The sequence below is a fragment of the Cetorhinus maximus genome, chromosome 6 (assembly GCF_964194155.1).
Source record: "Cetorhinus maximus chromosome 6, sCetMax3.hap1.1, whole genome shotgun sequence".
NCBI classification, from domain to species: domain Eukaryota; kingdom Metazoa; phylum Chordata; class Chondrichthyes; order Lamniformes; family Cetorhinidae; genus Cetorhinus; species Cetorhinus maximus.
In genome coordinates this window covers 97,263,570-97,284,411 of record NC_135884.1, presented here as the reverse complement: position 1 = coordinate 97,284,411, position 20,842 = coordinate 97,263,570, and the positions used below count along the sequence as shown (strand labels likewise).

At 41.5% G+C, this 20,842-nt stretch overlaps 1 protein-coding gene across 1 annotated transcript in view; it reads left to right on the top strand.

Moving 5' to 3' along the window:
- psme3ip1 (proteasome activator subunit 3 interacting protein 1) overlaps positions 1-20,842 on the top strand; it is a 103,782-nt gene that overhangs the window by 60,129 nt on the left and 22,811 nt on the right. The window contains exons 3-4 of the mRNA XM_078544142.1: positions 8,767-8,865; positions 17,184-17,305. Of these exons, the coding sequence (XP_078400268.1) occupies positions 8,767-8,865; positions 17,184-17,305 (221 nt within the window). The remainder of the gene's footprint in view (positions 1-8,766; positions 8,866-17,183; positions 17,306-20,842) is intronic.

The window sequence follows — 20,842 nt, the reverse complement described above, 5'->3', positions numbered from 1 at the left end:
TGTGGTGATGACAACTGCTCTGTACATGAGGACTTCTGTTGACTTGGGGAGATCTTTGTTGTCAAATACTCGCTGTCATAGTTTGTAGTTTGGGAGGCGGTGGTGTAGTGGTATTGTCGCTGGACTAGTAATCCAGAGACCCAGTGTAATTCTCTGGGGACCTGGGTTCAAATCCCACCATGGCAAATGGTGAAATTTGAATTCAATAAAAAATCTGGAATTAAAAAATTTAATGATGACCATGAAACTGTTGTTGATTGTTGTAAAAACTCATCTGGTTTACTAATGTCCTTTAGGGAAGGAAATCTGCTGCCCTTACCTGGTCTGGCCTACATGTGACTTCGGACCCACAGCAATGTGGCTGGCTCTTAAATTCCCTCTGAAACGACCTTGCAAGCCACTCAGTTCTCAAGGCCAATTAGGGATGGGCAATAAAGGCCCAGCCAGTGACGCCCACATCGCATGAACAAATAAAAAAAAGGCTGAGCATATGCACCGAACCTGGTGTTAGATCTCCTCGTCAATGATGGCCTTTTGAGAGAGGTGGTTGCCAAGGTATGGGGAGTGCTCAACATATTCCAGAGCGTCTTCCTCAACATAGACGGGAAGTGGAATATTTGACCAATTCTATATTGATATGAGTTTTGTTTTGGAAACATTCAAGGACAGGCAAAGTCTCGTATGTGCAGGATTGAAGAGATCGAGAGTGGCTTGTAAATCTGGTGCAGAGTGCAGCATCCACAAATTGTAGAGCATGAATGTCTATGGTCATCAGTTTAATTTTGGCACAGAGGCGACTGAGGTTATAGAATTTTCCATTTAGGCCAGAGGGCTGTTGATCTTTGATGAGGTGAAAAGCCACTGTCAGGTAGATTGTAAATAATATGGGAGCTATCACCCATCATTGCATGACACCAGTTCAGATTTCAGATCTCCATACAAGACAGTTGCAGTTGTATCATCATGAAGCAGTTGCAGGATTGTAATGGTTTCTTGGAATTCCAAATATCTGGAGTACAATTCACAGAGCCTCGTGATTTACTGAGTCAAATGCTTTGGTCACTTCAATGAATGCAATGAAGATTTCCTGGTAAATTAAAATAAAAGCAAAATTTATTATTGAAGAATTCCTGGTGGTGTTCTCGACGTTTTTCACAGAGTTGTTTGGCAATAAAGACCATGTCAGAGGTCCCTTGGAAGGTCTAAAGCTGCATTTTGTCAGTAGGAGGATTTCTTCAGCCCCAGGAAGTAGGCAATTCAGGAGAATGCGTGAGAGGATTTTCCTTGGTATGGACAAGAGGGAAATACCTTGATAGTTTCCGCAGCATGATTTTTCTCCTTGAAGATAATTACAATTCTGAAGTTTGGGAGAATTCTTTTTCCTCCCAAATCCATAGGATAATTGCATGAGTCTTGATTTGAGCAAAATCCCACCAGATTTGAAGACCTCAGCTGAAGTACCATTGGAGATGCAGGTTTTGTTCTTATTCATCTGTTTGATTGCTTGTTGCAACTCTCCCATTGATTGTGATACACCCTTGGATTCTACCACAGGGTATTGTGGGGCTGCCACTGGATTCACAGTTGAGGAGTTGTTGGAAACATTCTTTCCAGCATTGATGGGGATGGCATTGCCTTCCTTAGGAAGAGAGACATCATCCTCTGAGCAAAGGGGATTTTATCCATTTGACCTTGGTCTATAGATGGCCCTGGTGGCTTCAAAAAAAGCTTTGTATCTCATGACAGTCAGCATATGTAGGCTCTCTTGGGCTTTCTCTTCTTACCATATGCCCTTTATCTTGCAGATATGTCTTTGGATGTCAGCCTTGAGCAGTTGGAATGCTGCCTTCTTGACTTGTGACCTTGGGTTGTTCTGCTAGGCAATGAAGGCTGCTCATTTTTGTTCTAGCTGGTCACATATTTCGGCAATGTTTTCATCAGATCAGCCCTGGTGATGACGATGCTCGAATTGGACACAGGAGTCTTGTGCAGCTGACATTTAGTTGATCCCATAGTCCTGAAATTGAGTTGAATATTTGAAGATTTTCTGGATTGGTTATGAGCTGTGCTTGGAATTCCTGTCTTCGGTTGGGCTGCTTTGGGGCTGAGACATTGATCTTGTTCCTCTTGGACTTTTGATTCTTGTGATGTCTTGGTGCTGGGTGGATGTTCATCACCGATCGAAAAGTCCATGATTTGTCCAGCAGGCATCAGCTCCCCGCATGGATCAAATGATACAGACATCACTTAGATCTTTGATTGAACAATGACATGACTCAGGAGGTGCCAATGCTTTCCCCAGGATGCCTCCGTGTGGTTTTGTATTTGTCCTTCTGGCGGGAGAGGATGTTCGTTATAATGAAGCCATGCTGAACACACTTTGTCAGCAGGAGGACACCATGTGCATTGGCTTTTCCTATACCAGTTGTCTCAGTTTCTCTCCAGACATCGGAGTCCCAGCCAACCCTGGCATTAAATTCCCCAGAAGGATGATTGTTTCTTCTTTTGGGATGGCAGTGAGGACTCCAAGGTCAGAATAGAACTCTTCCTTAACGTCTTCATTGGAGTCAAAGGTCAGGACATAAGAACTAATGACGGCGGCGTATTGGTTACAGTTGAGCTGTAGGTGAAGTGTCATGAGCCTTCCATTTTTACAACTGAGTTCTGACAGTGCACCCAAGATCCTATTCTGGATGGAAAGACCAACTCAGTGGACATGAAGGTCACTGGTAGCCTTTCCTTTCCAGTAAAAGGTATATCCTGTTTTTTCCTTCAGCTGTCCCTCCCCACGAAAGTATGCTTCACCAAGGGCGGCCATGTCAATTTGGAGTCCTGATAGCTCATGTGATCCCATAGCAGTTCTTTGCGGATGGTCACTTTTGAGATTATCCACGAGTGTTCTAACATGCCAAGTTACAAAATTTCAAGTTTTCTTTCTTTGATCACAAAGCTGGTGATCCTGCAGGGTGTGGTTCCCCAGCCAGGAGAAAGTGGGGTTGCCTATTTTTAGGATGCAGTTGCCAAAGACACCTCTGTCCCAACACAGGTGTCCAACGGCCTTCAAGCATCTGTCACCTGTGTGACTAGGGACTTCCAGGTTCACTGTCCTGTCTCCTTCGCTAGTTCTCCATCACAACAGGAATTGGCAAATGGGCCCCGGTAGCAGTCTGCATGTGACTTTGTTTAACATAGGGACCTTGGGACGCCGTCATTGCCACGCAATCTTGAGGCATTGACCAGATTTTGGTGACATGTCAAGCCACGATGACCGGGACCTTCCTGATGCTGTAGTCACCTTTGGTCTTCGCAGCTGGTGAGATGCCTTCCTTTGCCTGTTCTGCCATTAAGGACTTTTTGGATTATATTTGCCTGGCACCTGCTGGCAGAATTCACTCCACATTTGACAGGCATCCAATATGGACTCATGATGCTGCAAACATATCTATTTATGAATAATCAACATGAATTGCCATGGTTTTCCAAATTCTATTCCAGTGTTTATATGTCATAATGTGCTGCAAAGCTATTGCCATAACCTTTATGCACAAGTGCTCAATTTAAAAATAGAAATAGAAAATGCTGGAAATACTTAGCAGCTCAGGCAACATCTGTGGAGAGAGAATCAGAGTTTACGTTTCAAGTCTTCAAGGCTTAGGTGAAACCCTCCACAATTAAATCACCTACCAGCACTTGCACTCTATTCTCTCACATGGCAACAGAATGCCTTTAGGACCATGCCCAAGATGAGGCAACATAGCCAGGAAAGAAGGGAAGGAAAGGAGAATAGTGGGGGTGAAAAGATCTGCAAATATGTTCTGCAAATAGTAACATCATGTGTAGTTGTCATCGCCAGAATGTATGACATTCAAATCATTAGGATTTTATTAATTGTTATTTCTTGATGGTATGGTTAGAAGATGCTGAAAATTCAGTGATTTAGAATAGTTGGGCAGAATTTTACAGCCTCATTATGGTGGGGCAGGGCAGTAAAATGTGGCAAGCCATTCAAAAGTCCATTGACTTCGGCATGTAATTTTACTGGTGTAAAATTCTACCTGTTGTGTATTTTTCTGCTGCTTATTCTCTGCTGTTAGAAATACTTTGTACTTTAGAAAACCTTGGGTTTTGTATAATGTTATGATCCGGTTGGGGCCCAGTAACTTTTTATTTAAAATAGACAAAGTTTAAATCCCAGTTACCCACTCAGATAAAAAAAACCGCTAGAGTCCACAGGTTTAAACAAAATGAATTTTGCTAAGTCAGAAAAGTAAAACAAACTACAATATCTATTTTATACTCTAACATTCAGAATTAACATGAGGTAAATGTTAATTAACAGACAAACTGATCAAACCCACCACACTGCACATTAAATGACAGATGCAACCAAGACAGATCCCATGGATTTCTCAGCAACCCACCCAGATGTCAGTGACCACTGTGAGTCACAATACCTCATTAGAATTCTGTCTCCCTCTGAGGGATTTCAACTCTTCACTTTCAAAGATCTAGCCTCTGAATTCTTTCAAAAGCCGACTCCGACTCGGACTGCCTCAATGTCTGCTCATCTCCCGATGGTTCAATCTGTCCTGCGAGTTCCATGGGATTCACAGCACTGCACCCCTGCCTCTAATTACTGACACACTTCCAACTCTCTCTCAGATCGCTAACTTCATTAAGCTGGCACTGCCCTGGTTTCTCCACACTCCTGGTTCCCATCAGCACTGAGCTCCCAGGGCTTCTTCTGAGCCCAGACTCTTTCCAGCATGGAACCAGTGACCTTCCACTACCTTCTCTGCTCCCCAGGACTTTGCAAAGTCTTAACTGCACTGGAGCCTGCTAACAGTTCCCAGGGAATCTCTGTGAGCTGCAAACCACAACAGGCCCAAACTGCAACTAAACATCTCTCCCAGCAAACACACAGATAAATTGAAACCAGATAATCTCTTAAGTTCCATCCATCTCCATAACTACATAGCTTTTCAGGGTTCACTGGATGTTTTTAAGCTAATTTAGCTCTAACTTCCAAAACAAAATATCTCTGAACTACACTTATTTGCAAGCAGCATAGGCATTATGTCTCCAGTTCTCCAGCTAAGTAAGCCCGCCTGCTGTTTTATGGTTCCCTCTCCAGGGATTCTATTAAACAAACGGGTAAACTCCTGAACTGCCATTTTCTTTTGGGTGTTCTGGCAACCTAAAGCCCAGCATTTTATTTATCTTACCTTCACAACAACAACCTTTCCAGAACTAAATGTCACTTCTAAAATATTACCATGAACTAGATATTCGTCTCAATAGTTAACTCGTCTAAGCTGTTTGTTACATCATGAATCATTGAATTCAACACAACTTGCAGCTATTTTTAATAACCTCCCTCAAGACAGCCACTTACACTGGAAACTTTTTCGAGTTATCAACAGTCACAGATTGCAACTCTTTCGAGTACAATCACAGTTCTTGGTTTCCGGGAGTGGGACATGAACCCACAACCCTCTGATTCAAAGGCGAGGGTGCTATGAACTGAGCCACAGCTGACACCTGGAAGGAGGCACATTCTGTATCAAATAATAACATGAGGACCAAATGCCTGGTTATGTTGTGAAACTAAGTCTGTGGAATGCCATGTTCAATTGGCTATTAATTCTCTAATGTGAAGTTGATTGAAACATTGAATATGGCTGGTTGAAATTAAAAAGTCCTTGGCTGCAGGAGAGCTATTTTAGTTTTGTCACATTGTTTTTCAAGTGCATATGGTTACCAGAAAAAGCCTGTTCCATTCAGATGCAATTCTGTAGCTTTTAGCATAGTGGTATGCCTACAAGGATAGAAATGTGACTGCCCTATAAACTTTTCACTGTAGACAGTAGACACAGCTTACTCAAATCTCTTCCATTCTATTTGCTGTATCAGTTAAATGGTGCAGAGAGGAAATAGCTCAACAAGTACTTTTTTCCCCTCCTTTGCCCCAACAATTTTTCAGTTGAAGTTTAGACATAAGGAGCACTAACAGGAGCGCTCAGCATTGCTGATCCTGAGAAACCATCAAAGGCGGACTCAAAATAATTTTTAAAAACTTGTACACACATTTTACCAAGTGCCTGTGCCGGTGCCGGCGTGATGCTAGGTATGTAGACCGTACGTCCCAGAGACTGGAGGATCGTATCAAACAGCATGCCCCTTTGACTGTTCGCAACAGACAAAGTAGTGACTATACGAAACCAGCCTGTGCTTGCAAAGCTCGAAACATAGTGTCCAACGTTAGATGTGATTCCGCGACATCTAATAAACTAAATCCTGAGTGTGCTAAGAAGTACACTAACAACCAATTCAAGAGTATCAGTCGGGCTCGCAGTGTGGCTCAATTACATGCGCTAGAAGCTACACATATTAATACACAGGGCCCTGTCCTTTGCAGACAGAAAGAACATGTACACACATTGCACCCTTTTCAGTTAAACAAAATAGACAACAGTATAAATCGTGCAGTATAAATTGTAGTTCTCTTTACAATTTGGTATTCTTGCGAATTGTCCTGATGAGTGCAAGATGAAAAGCTCTGACAAATCTTTTTTCAGCAATGCTATCCAAGAACTTACAGTGCTTTGAGTATGTACTGTTTGGTATATGAAGTACCATGTGGAACATGAGCAAGGTGACCAAACCTGTGTTAAAGCTCAAAAAGGTAATTAATATAATGAAAAGTAATTAAATAACTTAAAAAATAACGGAAAAAAAGGCATTGATTAGTTCTGACTCTGTCTTATTGCTGCTATGGAAGTATTGTAATACCAAGGGAAGGACATGGTTTTCATCCTGAGCTGAGTTTAGGGGAAAAGAAGACCATTCACTTTATTTCACCACTTGCAAATGTTTGATGGGAGAGGAATCCTGTGAAATAAAGGTTAAGAAGCTGTTTGGGTGGCGATACCAAAACTTTGAAACAGTTCTGCTTGTGTCAGTCTGGAAATCAAACTATCAGTTTTATGATTATGGAGACTGACTCACACTATACCTGCCGGGCTCCTTCATCCCTCCTTGTATTTATAGTAGGACATCTCCCAGGACAATAGACTTTATAAAGAAGGGAGCTTTATGCCCCATATTGTACAGTGTATTATTCTGCTACTAAAGTGGAGGTCATGTTCCATTTAAGGTCACAAAGTCTTTTTGATGTGTAAACGGTCTTTGGTGAATTTAAGTTTAATTTTTTGATGAGAGAACCTTGAAAATTGGTAAATGCTTGACTTTCAGTCTGCAGTATAAATCGATCTAGGCTTTTGTTGTTTAGAGATGGTTTTGCATCAGCAATAATGTGTGGTAGTCAAATGTGAACCAATTGTACTCTTTGAAGAGAGATCACTATCAATGTATAATCGTAATCTGCAGCGAACTTTGAAGAAAAATTGGCTTCTGCTCACTGATTAAACTTAACCATTTTAACAGAAATGTAGCACTGACAGTGGAAATGAACATTCTGTGAATAGAACGATGCCAAGCCAAGGGAGAACTGATACAATATGTAATAGGTATTATTCTATGAACAGGATGAAATCAAGAGGGCATGATTAAAATGTAATCATTTCTCTCTCAAATTTGTCTTTCTTAGACTAATATCAAAGTGTTGCTTTGTGATATTCCTATTACAAATTCTTGGATTAATGCATTCTTCTTCTTCCTTTCAAAATTATCTTCAAAAGTAATTTGCACTTATACAGTAAGATATCACATTTTCAACATGAAGTGCAGTCACTGTGATGTAGGGGAAACGTGGCAATCAGTATGTGCACAAGGTCCTTAACAGGAAAGGAGTGCACTACTAGGTGCTTTGCTGGAGGGAGGAATGTTGTCCAGGGAACACAGAGAAGTTTCTGTTAGAGTTCAGATAATGGCATGAGAACCTCCACATTTATTTCAGCAGATAAGCAGGCCCTTGATTTAACATGCCAGCCAAAAGATAGTGCCTCCAACAGTGCAGCACTCCCTTTAGCACTGCATTGAAGTCTTGGCCTTAATTATTCATTCAAACCCTTAGAGGAACTTGAACTCATGACCTTATAATTCACTTGAGAGTGCAACGATCTTAGCTGAGCTGATACTTAGAAATATATTAGCAATCAATTGGAAATCTATGAACTGATGAGAACTTCCACTTTTACGCTTACAGAAAAACTATATTGAATGAGGTGTACCTGGGATTTTAGTGGTGTACTAGGTTCATAAAAACTGCTAAACACCCGATTGTCCCAAAAGAGTAATTTTATAGTGGTTCATTGCCACTTTTTTCCATTACGTAGGAGATTCCTATATCATTGTTTGTAAAATTTAATTAAAAGAGAAAGATAATCGGTACATTTTACTTACTGGTTTGCTGTCTGTGTCATTATTTCAATGTAATTGGCTGCTTACTCTGGTTGATTATATCACTGCTGCTGCATTCCTGGAGACCTCCTTGACTTGGTGCCAGAAACAAACTGATGTCAGGAAAAGAGAAGCTTATGCCGCAGAGATCGTTAGAGCATTATTGCTTGGTCACTTAATGCAAAATCCAGCTCAAAATCTAAGAATTCTCTGAATCTGGAATGTTGTATCACTGCTTTATATAATGTTGATTGGGAATTTATGAAAACAAAATCTATATATTTGAAAGCTGAAATGTCTTTTTCAGTACTCAAACAAATACAAGACAAATAGATATATTGGAGAAGAGTATCTAGCTGTCGGTGCTTACTATGGTCGTTAATGTTTCCTTTTTTTCTCTTACAGAGTGCCCTGAGCAGCTTTATGATCCTCGATCGTTATATGAAAGGCTTCAAGAGCAGAAAGATAAGAAACAAGCAGAATTCGAGGAGCAGTTTAAATTCAGTAAGATGACACTTTCCTGTATATTGGCTTATTGGGACTTGGACTTAAAAAAAAAAGTACAATATGCCAAATGCTGTAACCCAACTCTCAATATAACTGGAAATAGGAGCTGAGTAGACCACATGGTCCCTCAAGCCTGCTCTGCCATTCACTACGATCATGGCTGATCTTTTGCCTGAACTCCACTTCCCTGCCTGCTCCCCATATTCCTTGATTCCCTGATAGACCAAAAATTTATCAATCTCAGCCTTGAATAAATTCAGCTATGAAACATCCAAAACTGCCTTGGGTACAGAATTCCAAAGATTCACAACCCCATGAGTGAAGACATTTCTTCTCGTCTCAGTCCTAAATGATCGATCTCTTAACCTGAGACTCTGCTCCGATGTTTGAGATTTCTCCAGCCAGGGAAGCAACTTTGCAATGTCAAGCCACTTCAGAACTTTGGGGGGAAAAAACCCTCCCATTTGTAAAAGCCATTCAAAGCTTTTAAATCTGCTCAATTGGTTAATCTCTTAAAAAACCTTCTATTCAGATCCCACGTCAAAGATGGCTAATCCATTACTAGCCTCATTAAATGGTCAATCAAACTGTGAACTCAGAACTCCCTGCTAAGATAATTGTAGCTTTTAAAACTCAGCCAAGTGTTCATAATGACAATAATAGCCCTTGGGGAAATGTCAACAAAGAGCTGTCTTGAAACTGCACAGCAAATGCTAATTTCTTTTCCCAAAGTACACCTGTCAATCAAAGCAATCTCGCAGAGGGTTTTTTTTAAACACTCACCGATGGGTACAGCCTGTTTCTTTTTTATATTTAAAGAGTGGGGTATTTAAAAAACTTAAGATCATGACAGTTATACGGACCTTATCCGTCCTTCAGGAGCATTTATATCTACTCCATAAATTTGTGATTCCCACAGTGTGGGTTAGCCCCTGGTAACAGCCAAAGTGGGGCTTGTTTGAACTCAACAGTAAGTTCAAATGGCCCTGCAGAATTCAGGTTTTCCTCCTGTGTGAATCATGCCCTGCCCCCTTTCCCTCACTGGCAAAAATTGGATCTGTTGGAAATTGGGGACTCTGCGAAAATGACTCTAATTGGCTCCCCGTTTTCAGTGTTTTTTGGTAGTCAAAACTTATCAGGAGCTCAACCAGCAGGTGGCACTATTAAACAAAACCAATTTGAATGCAACTCAAACCACATTGCTTGCTCCAGATAGGTCAGTGATCTTAGAGAGCCCTCTCTGTAAAAATTCAGACACCTTGAATTTAGAAAAATGTCAAGAAAAGCATTGTATAAATGTAAGTTTGTTTTTAGAGGGAGGCTGGAGATGGGGCAGTGGTTAGCACGGAAGGAAGAGAGAACACCACCAACGATATGGAACCAGGAAGTTGGGTGGTCAGGTACAGCCCCAGTCTCTTCAAATCTGTGTCATCACACTCTCAAAAAAAATTAACCCTGATCCCTCCTTCCTTGCAAACTACTGTCCCGTCTTCAACTTCCCTTTTCTTACCAAGGTCCTTGAACATGCTGTCACCTCCCAAATCTGTGCCCACGTTGCCCAGAATTCCATGTCTGAATCCCTCCTATCATATTTTTGCCCTGCCACAGTATCAAAATTGCACTTATCAAAGTCACAAATGACAGTCAAAGTGACTGTGATGACAGGAAACTGTCCCTCGTTGTCCTTCTTGATTGCCTGCAGCCTTTGATACGGTTAGCTATGCTTCCTCTAGGGTGTCTTAGTTGGACAGGACTGCATTTGCCTTTTTCCATTCATATCTATCCATTTGTACCCAGGGAATCATTTGAAATGGCTTCTCTGGTCCCACACTGTTACCTCTGATGCCCCCCTAATGATCTCTCCTTGGTCCTCTTCTATTTCTCATCTATATGCTATCCCTGGATGATATCATCCGAAAACAGAGTCAGTTTCCATATGCATGCTTAGGATAGCAGCTCTACTTTGCTGCCATTTCTCTCAATCCGACGACCTGCCTGTAAATCGTTCAATGTGCACAGATGTGCAGAAAGCTCCTCCAAACAAATAATGGGAAGGCCTAAGCCATTATCTTTGGTCCCTGCTACAATTCCTTTTCCTAGCCACCGACTCCATCCCTCTCCCTAACTACTGTTTTGAGGCTGAACCAGACTGTTTGTAACCTTAGTGTCGTTTTTGACCCAGAGGTGAGCTTCCAATCATATACCTATGCCATCACGACGACTGTCTCTTTCCACTTCCATAATATTGCCTGTCTCTGCCCTGCCTCAGCTCAGCCACTGAAACCTTCATCCATGCCTTTGTTACTTATTCCAATGCATTCCTGGCCAACCTCCTGTGTTCCACCCACTAACTCTGCTGCTTGTGTCCTAACTCGCACCAAGTTCGGTTCATACATCGCCCCTGTCCTCGCTGACCTACAATGGCTCCTGGTTAAGCAACACCTCGAATTTCAAAATTCTCATAGTTGTTTTGAAATCTCTTCTTGGTTCCAACCCCCACCCCCGTCTCTGTCATGTCCTCCACACCCAAAACCCTCCGAAATATGTGCTCTTTTGTTCGGAAAGAGAGATGGTTTAAGTAAGTTATATTTGTATTTATATTTGTATTTATGGGTGTTAGGAATGAGTTTAGCTTTAATGTTTAAGTTTGATTTGTATTTCTGTATCTGTGTTAAGAAAGGTCAAATTGAGTTTTAGTTTCACTTTAAAAGGTGCTTGCATTTCTAATAAGAGTTTTATGACTGTAAGCTAAGCAAACGAGTAGAAAAAAACAATGCAACAGGGGTCCAGTGAGGCAGGTCCTTCTCACAGACACACACACACACAAGAAGCAAAACAGCTGTTTGATTTTGGAAGCTGTTGAACTCAGTTGGATTTGAAAGTAGCTACCAGGAGAGACTGGAGCAAAGGGGACAGATAGCCGGTCCCAAGCTAAAGAAAAGACCCCAAATCCAGGGGAGTGGAACAGGAAAAAGTCCCGAGCACACCTTCTAGTCAAAGGAAGGACAGGAACCTGTAAAAGGACCTGTGAAGTGAAGTTAAGAATGAGGGGCAGAGAGAAAGGCTCCAAGCTTCAGATTTAAAAAGACAAAAGCTGCAGAAAGCAGATTTAAAGTGAGAATAGCTTGCAAGAGTCCAGAAGGTTCCAGAGAGATGGCTGAAGGTCTGAAACTCTTTGCTATGGGCATGTGAAACAGTGGTATACTGTTGATGGCTGAGTTGGTGATAGTGAGTTCATGGAAGACAATTTGAATGCATGTGGTGACCCAGGGAAGAGGAACATTGGAGGGAGAGTTTGAAACCCTGGAGGTGATCCCTTGTGGAAGGTGTCTGAGAGAAAATGTCGGTTTGGGAGAAAATTCTGAAGGGGGAGGTGAAAGGGTTAAAAACCAAATACAGTGGACAAAGAAGTAGCTTTTGATAAACCACAAGTCATAGTCTGGACCAGATAAGTGGCAAGGTCTGTGTGTATACATTGAATAGGAGTGGATAATATAAGCATATACGAGTGTCTCGAAGATAGTAGGATAGAACTAATGAACTAATTGTGTGTGTAAATGGTTGGGTCCTGTAACGAGGTTAAAACATGTACATATCAAAGATAATAGAATAGGCAAAACTAATTATGGGTGCAAATGATTGGGCCCTGTAATGAGGTTAAAGCATGTAGACATTGATCATTGGTGCATGCAAATAGAGTAAGATAAGGGAAGAGTATAACTGCAAGGAAATGTAACCATTCAGGGAGCTTGTACCCATCTTGTATGGATACAGTCTCCCCTGCATGCTTGAATAAAACTAGTGAAAGAAGCTTGAGTATCGTGTGGCCGCTGCGGGGTCAGAGCGTGCTTGAACTCCCTTTCAATTCCAAAGGGAGTTCTTGGAAAGTGGAGATGGGAAACCCTTGTGTGAAAAACGGAGCTCAGTGAGACTGGTTCACTCACAGTGTGACAAACGTCTTTGGCTGGGGTGGCGGGGGGGAGTTGAGGAAAGATCTATAGCATCTGGTTGAGGTGGCATCTGTTGATTTCAGAGTGTGGTGTGTCTGACCACAGGCTGCCTATTGGTACATGGACTGTGTACCTACTGGGACATTAGAGTATAAGACTGTGTTACCCTTACAAATCTGTATATACCTGTAAAGATATAGTTTATCTTTTCTTGTTTAACAAATGTTCTATTCTTTTGTTTAAAAGTTCATCAGTTGACTCCTGTGGCTCTTTTCAGTAGCTACTCTCCACGTATCTAGACAAACAAATAGAAGTTAGGATCTGTTAAGTTGGGTTCCACCCTGGGATCAGGCTTGTCCAGGGTTAATATCAGCTGGGATCATAACAGGCCTCTTGAGCATCCCTTACTTTAATTGCTCTACCATTAACGGCTGTCGCATCAGCTGCCAAGGCCCTAAGCTCTGGATTTCCCTCCCTAAGCCTTGCCACCTCTCTTCTTTTTTCTTCCTTTAGATACTCTTCAAAACCTACTCTTTGACGAAGCTTTTAGTCATATATCCTAATATCTCCTTATGTGACTTGGTGCCCAAGCTTTTGTGTTATAACATTTCTTATGAACCTTGGGACGTTTTACTACATTAAAGGTGCTGTATAAATAACTAGTTACTGGCTGCTCCTGATGCATTGTTCAGGCACCCATACACGACAGATCTGACTAAGTACTTAGCACAATGAGACCTGAATTACAAGAGTCACAATTAAAAATTTAAACAAAAATATTCAGAAATTGTAAAATGGGAGGCAACGAAACACCCTGCATACTTCACAGGTGGAAAAAGAAGTGATTGAAGAGTTATAACTTCTTCATAAGCAGAATACCTTGGTTATGTAATAATGTTCAGAAAGCAGTTGAGGGGATATTTGTAGTGGAGATGAATGATTTATGCTCTGCACCATGTTATTTCAGTACTCTCTTCCCACTTACCTATGTAATTTGCTGGTATCTTTCATGAGCATAAAGGCTAATCCTAACAGTTTTCTTTCAGTTTCAAATGCAACTACTTTTGTTGAGTCTTGGAACCCATTTGATTATTACTATGTGGCTCCATGTAAATTGAAAAATTGAACTGACTCTTACCACTTCAGTCCCTTGTCACAGGCTGTGTGATACCAGCACTGTAGAACTTGTCAACCTATGTACACCAACAATGGGAGAAGCAATTTGAGGAATGTTATCACACTGCATGAAAAATTACCTGTCATGTGGAACAGAAAATACTTTTGCCTGCAGGATTTATCAAAATGTCTGTTGTAAGAAGTAGAATATAACCAGGGATCTTTCATTGTCATATTTGAACATCCTTTCATGACTGCACAGTGATTACTGAATATCAGTGTTGGCTTAAATTTATAACGTCTTTTGGTGGGGTGTGGGGGAAGCCGATAGCTCTAGATGCTTGTATTTCTGCTGAGAGGGGGAAAGGGGTTGCTGAAACATTTAGTAAATTTCATATCATTACAATGAATGTATGTGTGCATACAAAACAAAAACAGAGTTACCTGGAAAAACTCAGCAGGTCTGGCAGCATCGGCGGAGAAGAAAAGAGTTGACGTTTCGAGTCCTCATGACCCTTTAGCAGAACTGAGTAATATTAGGAGAGGGGTGAAATATAAGCTGGTTTAAGCTGGGAGGGGGGTGGGGGGAGAGAAGTTGTGGGGGTGGGTTGGGGGGGTGGGGGGTGGTTGTAGGGACAAGCAAGCAGTGACAGGAGCAGATAATCAAAAGATGTCACATGACAAAGGAACAAAGAGGTGTTAAAGGTGGTGATATTATCTAAACGAATGTGCTAATTAAGAATGGATGGCAGGACACTCAAGGTACAGCTCTAGTGGGGGTGGGGTGGAAAGACTGACAGGGCATTAAAGGTATAGATTTAAAAATAATGGAAATAGGTGGGAAAAGAAAAATCTATATAAATTATTGGAAAAAACAAAAGGGAGGGGGAAGAAACGGAAAGGGGGTGGGGATGGAGGAGGGAGTTCAAGATCTAAAGTTGTTGAATTCAATATTCAGTCCGGAAGGCTGTAAAATGCCTAGTCGGAAGATGAGGTGCTGTTCCTCCAGTTTGCGTTGGGCTTCACTGGAACAATGCAGCAAGCCAAGGACAGACATGTGGGCAAGAGAGCAGGATGGAGTGTTAAAATGGTAAGCTACAGGGAGTTTTGGGTCTTTCTTACGGACAGACCGCAGGTGTTCTGCAAAGCGGTCGCCCAGTTTACGTTTGGTCTCTCCAATGTAGAGGAGACCGCATTGGGAGCAACGAATGCAGTAGACTAAGTTAGGGGAAATGCAAGTGAAATGCTGCTTCACTTGAAAGGAGTGTTTGGGCCCTTGGACGGTGAGGAGAGAGGAAGTGAAGGGGCAGGTGTTGCATCTTTTGCGTGGGTATGGGGAGGTGCCATAGGTGGGGGTTGAGGAGTAGGGGTTGATGGAGGAGTGGACCAGGGTGTCCCGGAGGGAACGATCCCAATGGAATGCCACCGGGGGGGGTGAAGGGAAGATGTGTTTGGTGGTGGCATCATGCTGGAGTTGGCAGAAATGGCGGAGGATGATCCTTTGAATGCGGAGGCTGGTGGGGTGATAAGTGAGGACAAGGGGGACCCTATCATGTTTCTGGGAAGGAGGAGAAGGCGTGAGGGCGGATGCAGCATTTCACTTGCATTTCCCCTAACTTAGTCTACTGCATTCGTTGCTCCCAATGCGGTCTTCTCTACGTTGGAGAGACCAAACGTAAACTGGGCGACTGCTCTGTCCGTAAGAAAGACCCAAACCTCCCTGTCACTTGCCATTTTAACACTCCACCCTGCTCTCTTGCCCACATGTCTGTCCTTGACTTGCTGCATTGTTCCAGTGAAGCCCAACGCAAACTGGAGGAACAGCACCTCATCTTCCGACTAGGCACTTAACAGCCTTCCGGACTGAATATTGAATTCAACAACTTTAGATCTTGAACTCCCTCCTCCATCCCCACCCCCTTTCCGTTTCTTCCCCCTCCCTTTTGTTTTTTCCAATAATTTATCTAGATTTTTCTTTTCTCACCTATTTCCATTATTTTTAAATCTATACCTTTAATGCCCTGTCAGTCTTTCCACCCCACCCCCACTAGAGCTGTACCTTGAGTGTCCTGCCATCCATTCTTAATTAGCACATTTGTTTAGATAATATCACCACCTTGAACACCTCTTTGATCCTTTGTCTGTGACATCTTTTGATTATCTGCTCCTATCACTGCTTGCTTGTCCCTACAACCACCCCCCCGCCCCCACAACTTCTCTCCCCCCACCACCCTATATTTCACTCCTCTCCTAATATCACTCAGTTCTGTTGAAGGGTCATGAGGACTCGAAACATCAACTCTTTTCTTCTCCGCCGATGCTGCCAGACCTGCTGAGTTTTTCCAGGTAATTCTGTTTTTGTTTTGGATTTCCAGCATCCGCAGTTTTTTGTTTTTATCTATGTGTGCATACATGTCAGTATTACATGATATATAAGAAACATATTTTGTATATGTATGTGTATGACTCATTGTATGGGCTATAGTAAAAGAGCTGATCAAACTGACCTACATAACCTAGAAGCATCTCTTTATTGTTTCTCCTTGGAATAATTTGTGAGTAAGTACCTTTGCAGTAGCAAAGAGAATGGCTGGTTGTTGATTTTAAGTAAGTTAACACAGGCTATCATATCAGGAAAGAAGTGTGTTCCTTTCTGATTGGGGTGAACGTCTGGGTGGTTGAAGGGCCATTGTTCTCTGGTTCTATTATCTGGTTGAAGAATCTCTAACACTTCAAAGCATAACACATCGTACAGGGAAGACTTAATAATATGGATGGATTCACTTGCATGAGAAGTGGACAGTTGGTTGCTCCTGCTTTAAATGGGCTTACAAGGAGTGATGAAAAATGGCTTGAATAGTTTTTAATAAGCTTCCCTGAAGAAATAAACAGGAATTATTTTTACATTAAAGCATACATTTTTTAAATAAAAAAAGACCCCAATATCGTGAATTTGGTATAGTATTCACTTGAGGTGCCTGTGGCTGAGAGTTAAGCATGCCTATTGAGGACCTGCTGTTTTAGGTAAAATATTATTAAACATTTTCAAAATCTCATCACTGCCCAAGGTATCTTGGTGATACTATCATTGTATTCCCAATCTTGTATTGTTTTTTTCTAACTGCATATTTATTGTATTGATTTTTGAAGAATTTAGTTACTTACAGGATGATGAACACAATGTATTTACTTAAGTATGTTAAATGAACACACTTTACACAAGTGCTCTGTTTTTATCTTTTCATTCAGAAAACATGGTAAGAGGCCTAGACGAGGATGAAACAAACTACCTTGATGAAGTTTCCAAGCAACAGGTGCTCTTAGAGAAGCAACGCAGGGATGAAGATGCTAAAGAGCTGAAAGAATACAGAATATCCTTTTGTTGAGCATCAACTGAATCCTGATTGCAAGGCCATAGGCAGTGAGGGTCTGATTTCATCCCAAAGCTTAAAGCCCTTTCTGTTGCAGACCCACTTTAATTATGTATGATTTTTGCTTTCAATTTTTCCTTCTGGCTTCTTGATTCTTACCTCCCTTTCGTTTACTTTTTTCTATGGAGAAGAATTGTTAGAGTTCCAAGGTTTGCTTCGTCACTGACATTTTTGTTGTTAGCTTCACTGCCCAGCTGAGTTCAATTATTTTGATAGGCCAAACAGTGAATTTGGCAAGTTCTCATGAAACCAGGAAATATAGAAAACTAACTGGTTACTAGATAAGCTTATTTGGTATAGTTCATGGGCAGAAATTCAAAGTTCATGGGCAGAAATTCAAAACGTCCTTTCTGCACTCATTCTCTTTGTCTCCCACTTCAATTTTCTTTTGCTTACATTCACTCTCTTTCATACATTCTTTCATTGTCACCTCTATCTATCCACTTACCCCTTCATGTAGGTTTCTTGCCTCCATCTTCACTCTATGATATGATTTATTTTCATCATTTTTTCATTATGACCCTTGTGCACTGTTTCTCACTACATACATTTGCATATCCTTTATTTGATCTGTCTTGCTCTCTTTTTCTCTCTCATTTATTTTGGAAGCCATTAAACCACTCAGAGCTTTCAAATCTTTGCTGCAGAAATTATCCATTTTCTACACTCACTCAGAATAGTCTCTCCCCACTGGAATATTTTCTTTCTTTGCATTAGACTTCTTGCACATGCCTTCTCTAATTCTCTTGCATATGCTCCTGTTCTCATATGCTCTCTCTGACATTCTGTTTCCCATCTCCCCTTTACTCAATTTATTTTCTCTGCTCTTCACTCTGATCTTCACCATTTCCTCCCTCACATCTCCTTCATTCTTTTTCAATTTTCATCTGCACTCACTTTCTTACTGTTCGCTCATTTGTTTCTGTGTTTTTTTTCCCCCTTGTTTCTTAGTGCCCGCGGTGTTCTCTGGCAAGACTTCTTGGATAGCAATGGTCCAGAAACTGAAGATCCATAGGGTACGGGAGGGAGCCAGTCATGACTGTTAATGCAGGTGTGCTATGCCCTTGGACTAGAGGGAGTGGCCTGTTACTCACAGGCTATTATATCAGGAATGAAGTGTGTTCCTTTGAGTGGGGTGAACTTTTGGGTGGTTGAAGGGCCACTGTTCCCTGGTTCTATGATCTGATTGGTTGAAGGATCTCTAACACTTCAAAGCATAATACATTGTACAGGGAAGACTTAGTAAAATGATAGATTCACTTGCATGGGAAGTGGACATTTGGTTGCTCCTGGTTTAAACAAACTTATGGGTGATGAAAAATGGTTTGAATAGTTTTTGGAAAACTTCCCTGAGAAAATAAACAGGAATTATTTTTACAGTAAAGCATGCATTCTTCAAATTTGAAAAAAGACCCCAATATTGTAAATTTGCTATACTTGAGCTACCTGTGGCTGAGTTAAGCCTGTCTATTGAGAACCTGCTATTTTAGATAAAATAATATTAAACCATCTTATTTGGGCCCAAGATATCTTGGGCCATGATATCTTATTACATCCCCAATCTTGTATTGCATTATTCTAACTGCATATTTATTGTTTGGATTTTGGAAGAATTTAGTAACTTATAGGATAATGAACAGAATGTATTACTTAACTTAATTGCACAGACTCAGAACAGAGGACCAAGGGCACATAATCTTAATCTTTGATGTTGTTGACATAGATGAAGATTTACTTCGGTTCTTGTTGTAAGGTTCGTGGGGTGTTATGAACAACAGTTTTTGTGTTTCATTTTAAATTGTATCATCCAGCACAGGTTAAGCTACAGATTTGTAAAATAACCTGATGCAAAAGCTTGGTAACCAACCCAACCCTCAAACACACACTGCACATCCTTTTGTAAGCTCTTTGAATTTCTTATGCCCTTAAAACCTGTTGTTTACATGCGATGCTTATAGACTTTGCCTATGCTATGTTCACGTGTGTGGCACATTAGTATTCATGCATCAGATATAAAAATAGGCATGAAAGCTTAATGTGTAAAATATAATTCAATTTTGTAGTTCCGAACTTGTCCTGTCATACTGAGTGAAGTTTAATTCATTTAGCAATGGCCAGAGCAGCATCCTGTCATATGCTGTCGGTGAATTGTGCCTTTGGTGATTTATTTTTGGGTGCTCTCAGCAGGGTTGAGCACAGCTGATTTTCCATTTCTGCTTAGCATTTACTTAGCCTTTGGATGCAGTGAATTACATCTAGTATGAGTTTTCCTGTAAAAGATTAAAAATAACAATGTTGAAAACTATTGGTTCACTGAGCTGATAATTGCTGACCCTTGAATCATATAGGTAACTAGTGGAAAGATCCTAGGGGCTAAATTGAATAGCCACTGAAAATGGGCACAGGGACATTGATTAAAATGCAGGCAATATGCCAACTTTGTGCTGCCAGATCATTAGAATGATTGCTGCATGCAGACAGTTCTAACTGTGCTGTTCATTGGCTGCATGCATCAGCAGGGGGACCAGTCAAATCTGCCTAGCACTTCATAAAGCTAGCCTGCACCTCTTAAAGGCGGATGTACGCTGTGGCTGGAGCAGGAACTGGGAGTGAATCTGGCCTGGGAAACCATGAAGAACGATACTACATAGGAGAGAATGGGTTCCAAGGTTTTTCCAATACTCCACTGGAGGCCTTGATGGGGGAGGTGGAAAGGAAGAAAGATGCCCTACATCTGCAGTGGTCCAGACATGTGGTTAAAAGGCAGTGTGAGCAGGTAGCTGTGACGGTCAGTGCCAGGAGCCTAGCACCGAGGACCTGATTGCAGTGGTGCACAAAGTTTGATGACTTCAAACATGCATAAGTCCTGACTTCAAACGAGTTGTCAAGGTCAGGGTATGCATTTTCAAATGACACTTCCTATCAACTGCACCATTAGCTTCAGACACTGCTCAATTCGCCACTCCCCCATCACTCATCTGCCATCAGTCTTTACTAGTCAGGACTTATACCTGATGTTCATATGCTACACCACATCCTCGCACCCATATCTCACAGCTTGCATGTACTGCCAGCTATTCAACCATGATAACCACGTCAGCCAAACAGATTCCATGAAATGCACTGACACACTTCCTCTCTCGTCGGAGAAGATGGCACACAACCCAGAGGCGGCAGCAGCTAAGTAGAGGGGTACAGGCAGTCTTGCATGTCCTCACCCTGATAGAGGAGACAGTGGTGCCCAATTTTGGAATGTGGCAGGGCTGAAACAAATGTTCCCTCTAGTTCCCTTTGCTGTGCGCAAAGGGAATTTGTTTGTTGCATTGTGCGATCCCTTTATGATTTTTACTTAGCCTTAAAGGGACATATCAAAGAGATTGCTTTTTATGTGCGTCTCTTTGTCCCCTGTGCAATAATTTTCAGACTGCTATGCGCCTATTCACACATGCAGCTTAGAGGGAACATTAATTGAAACCG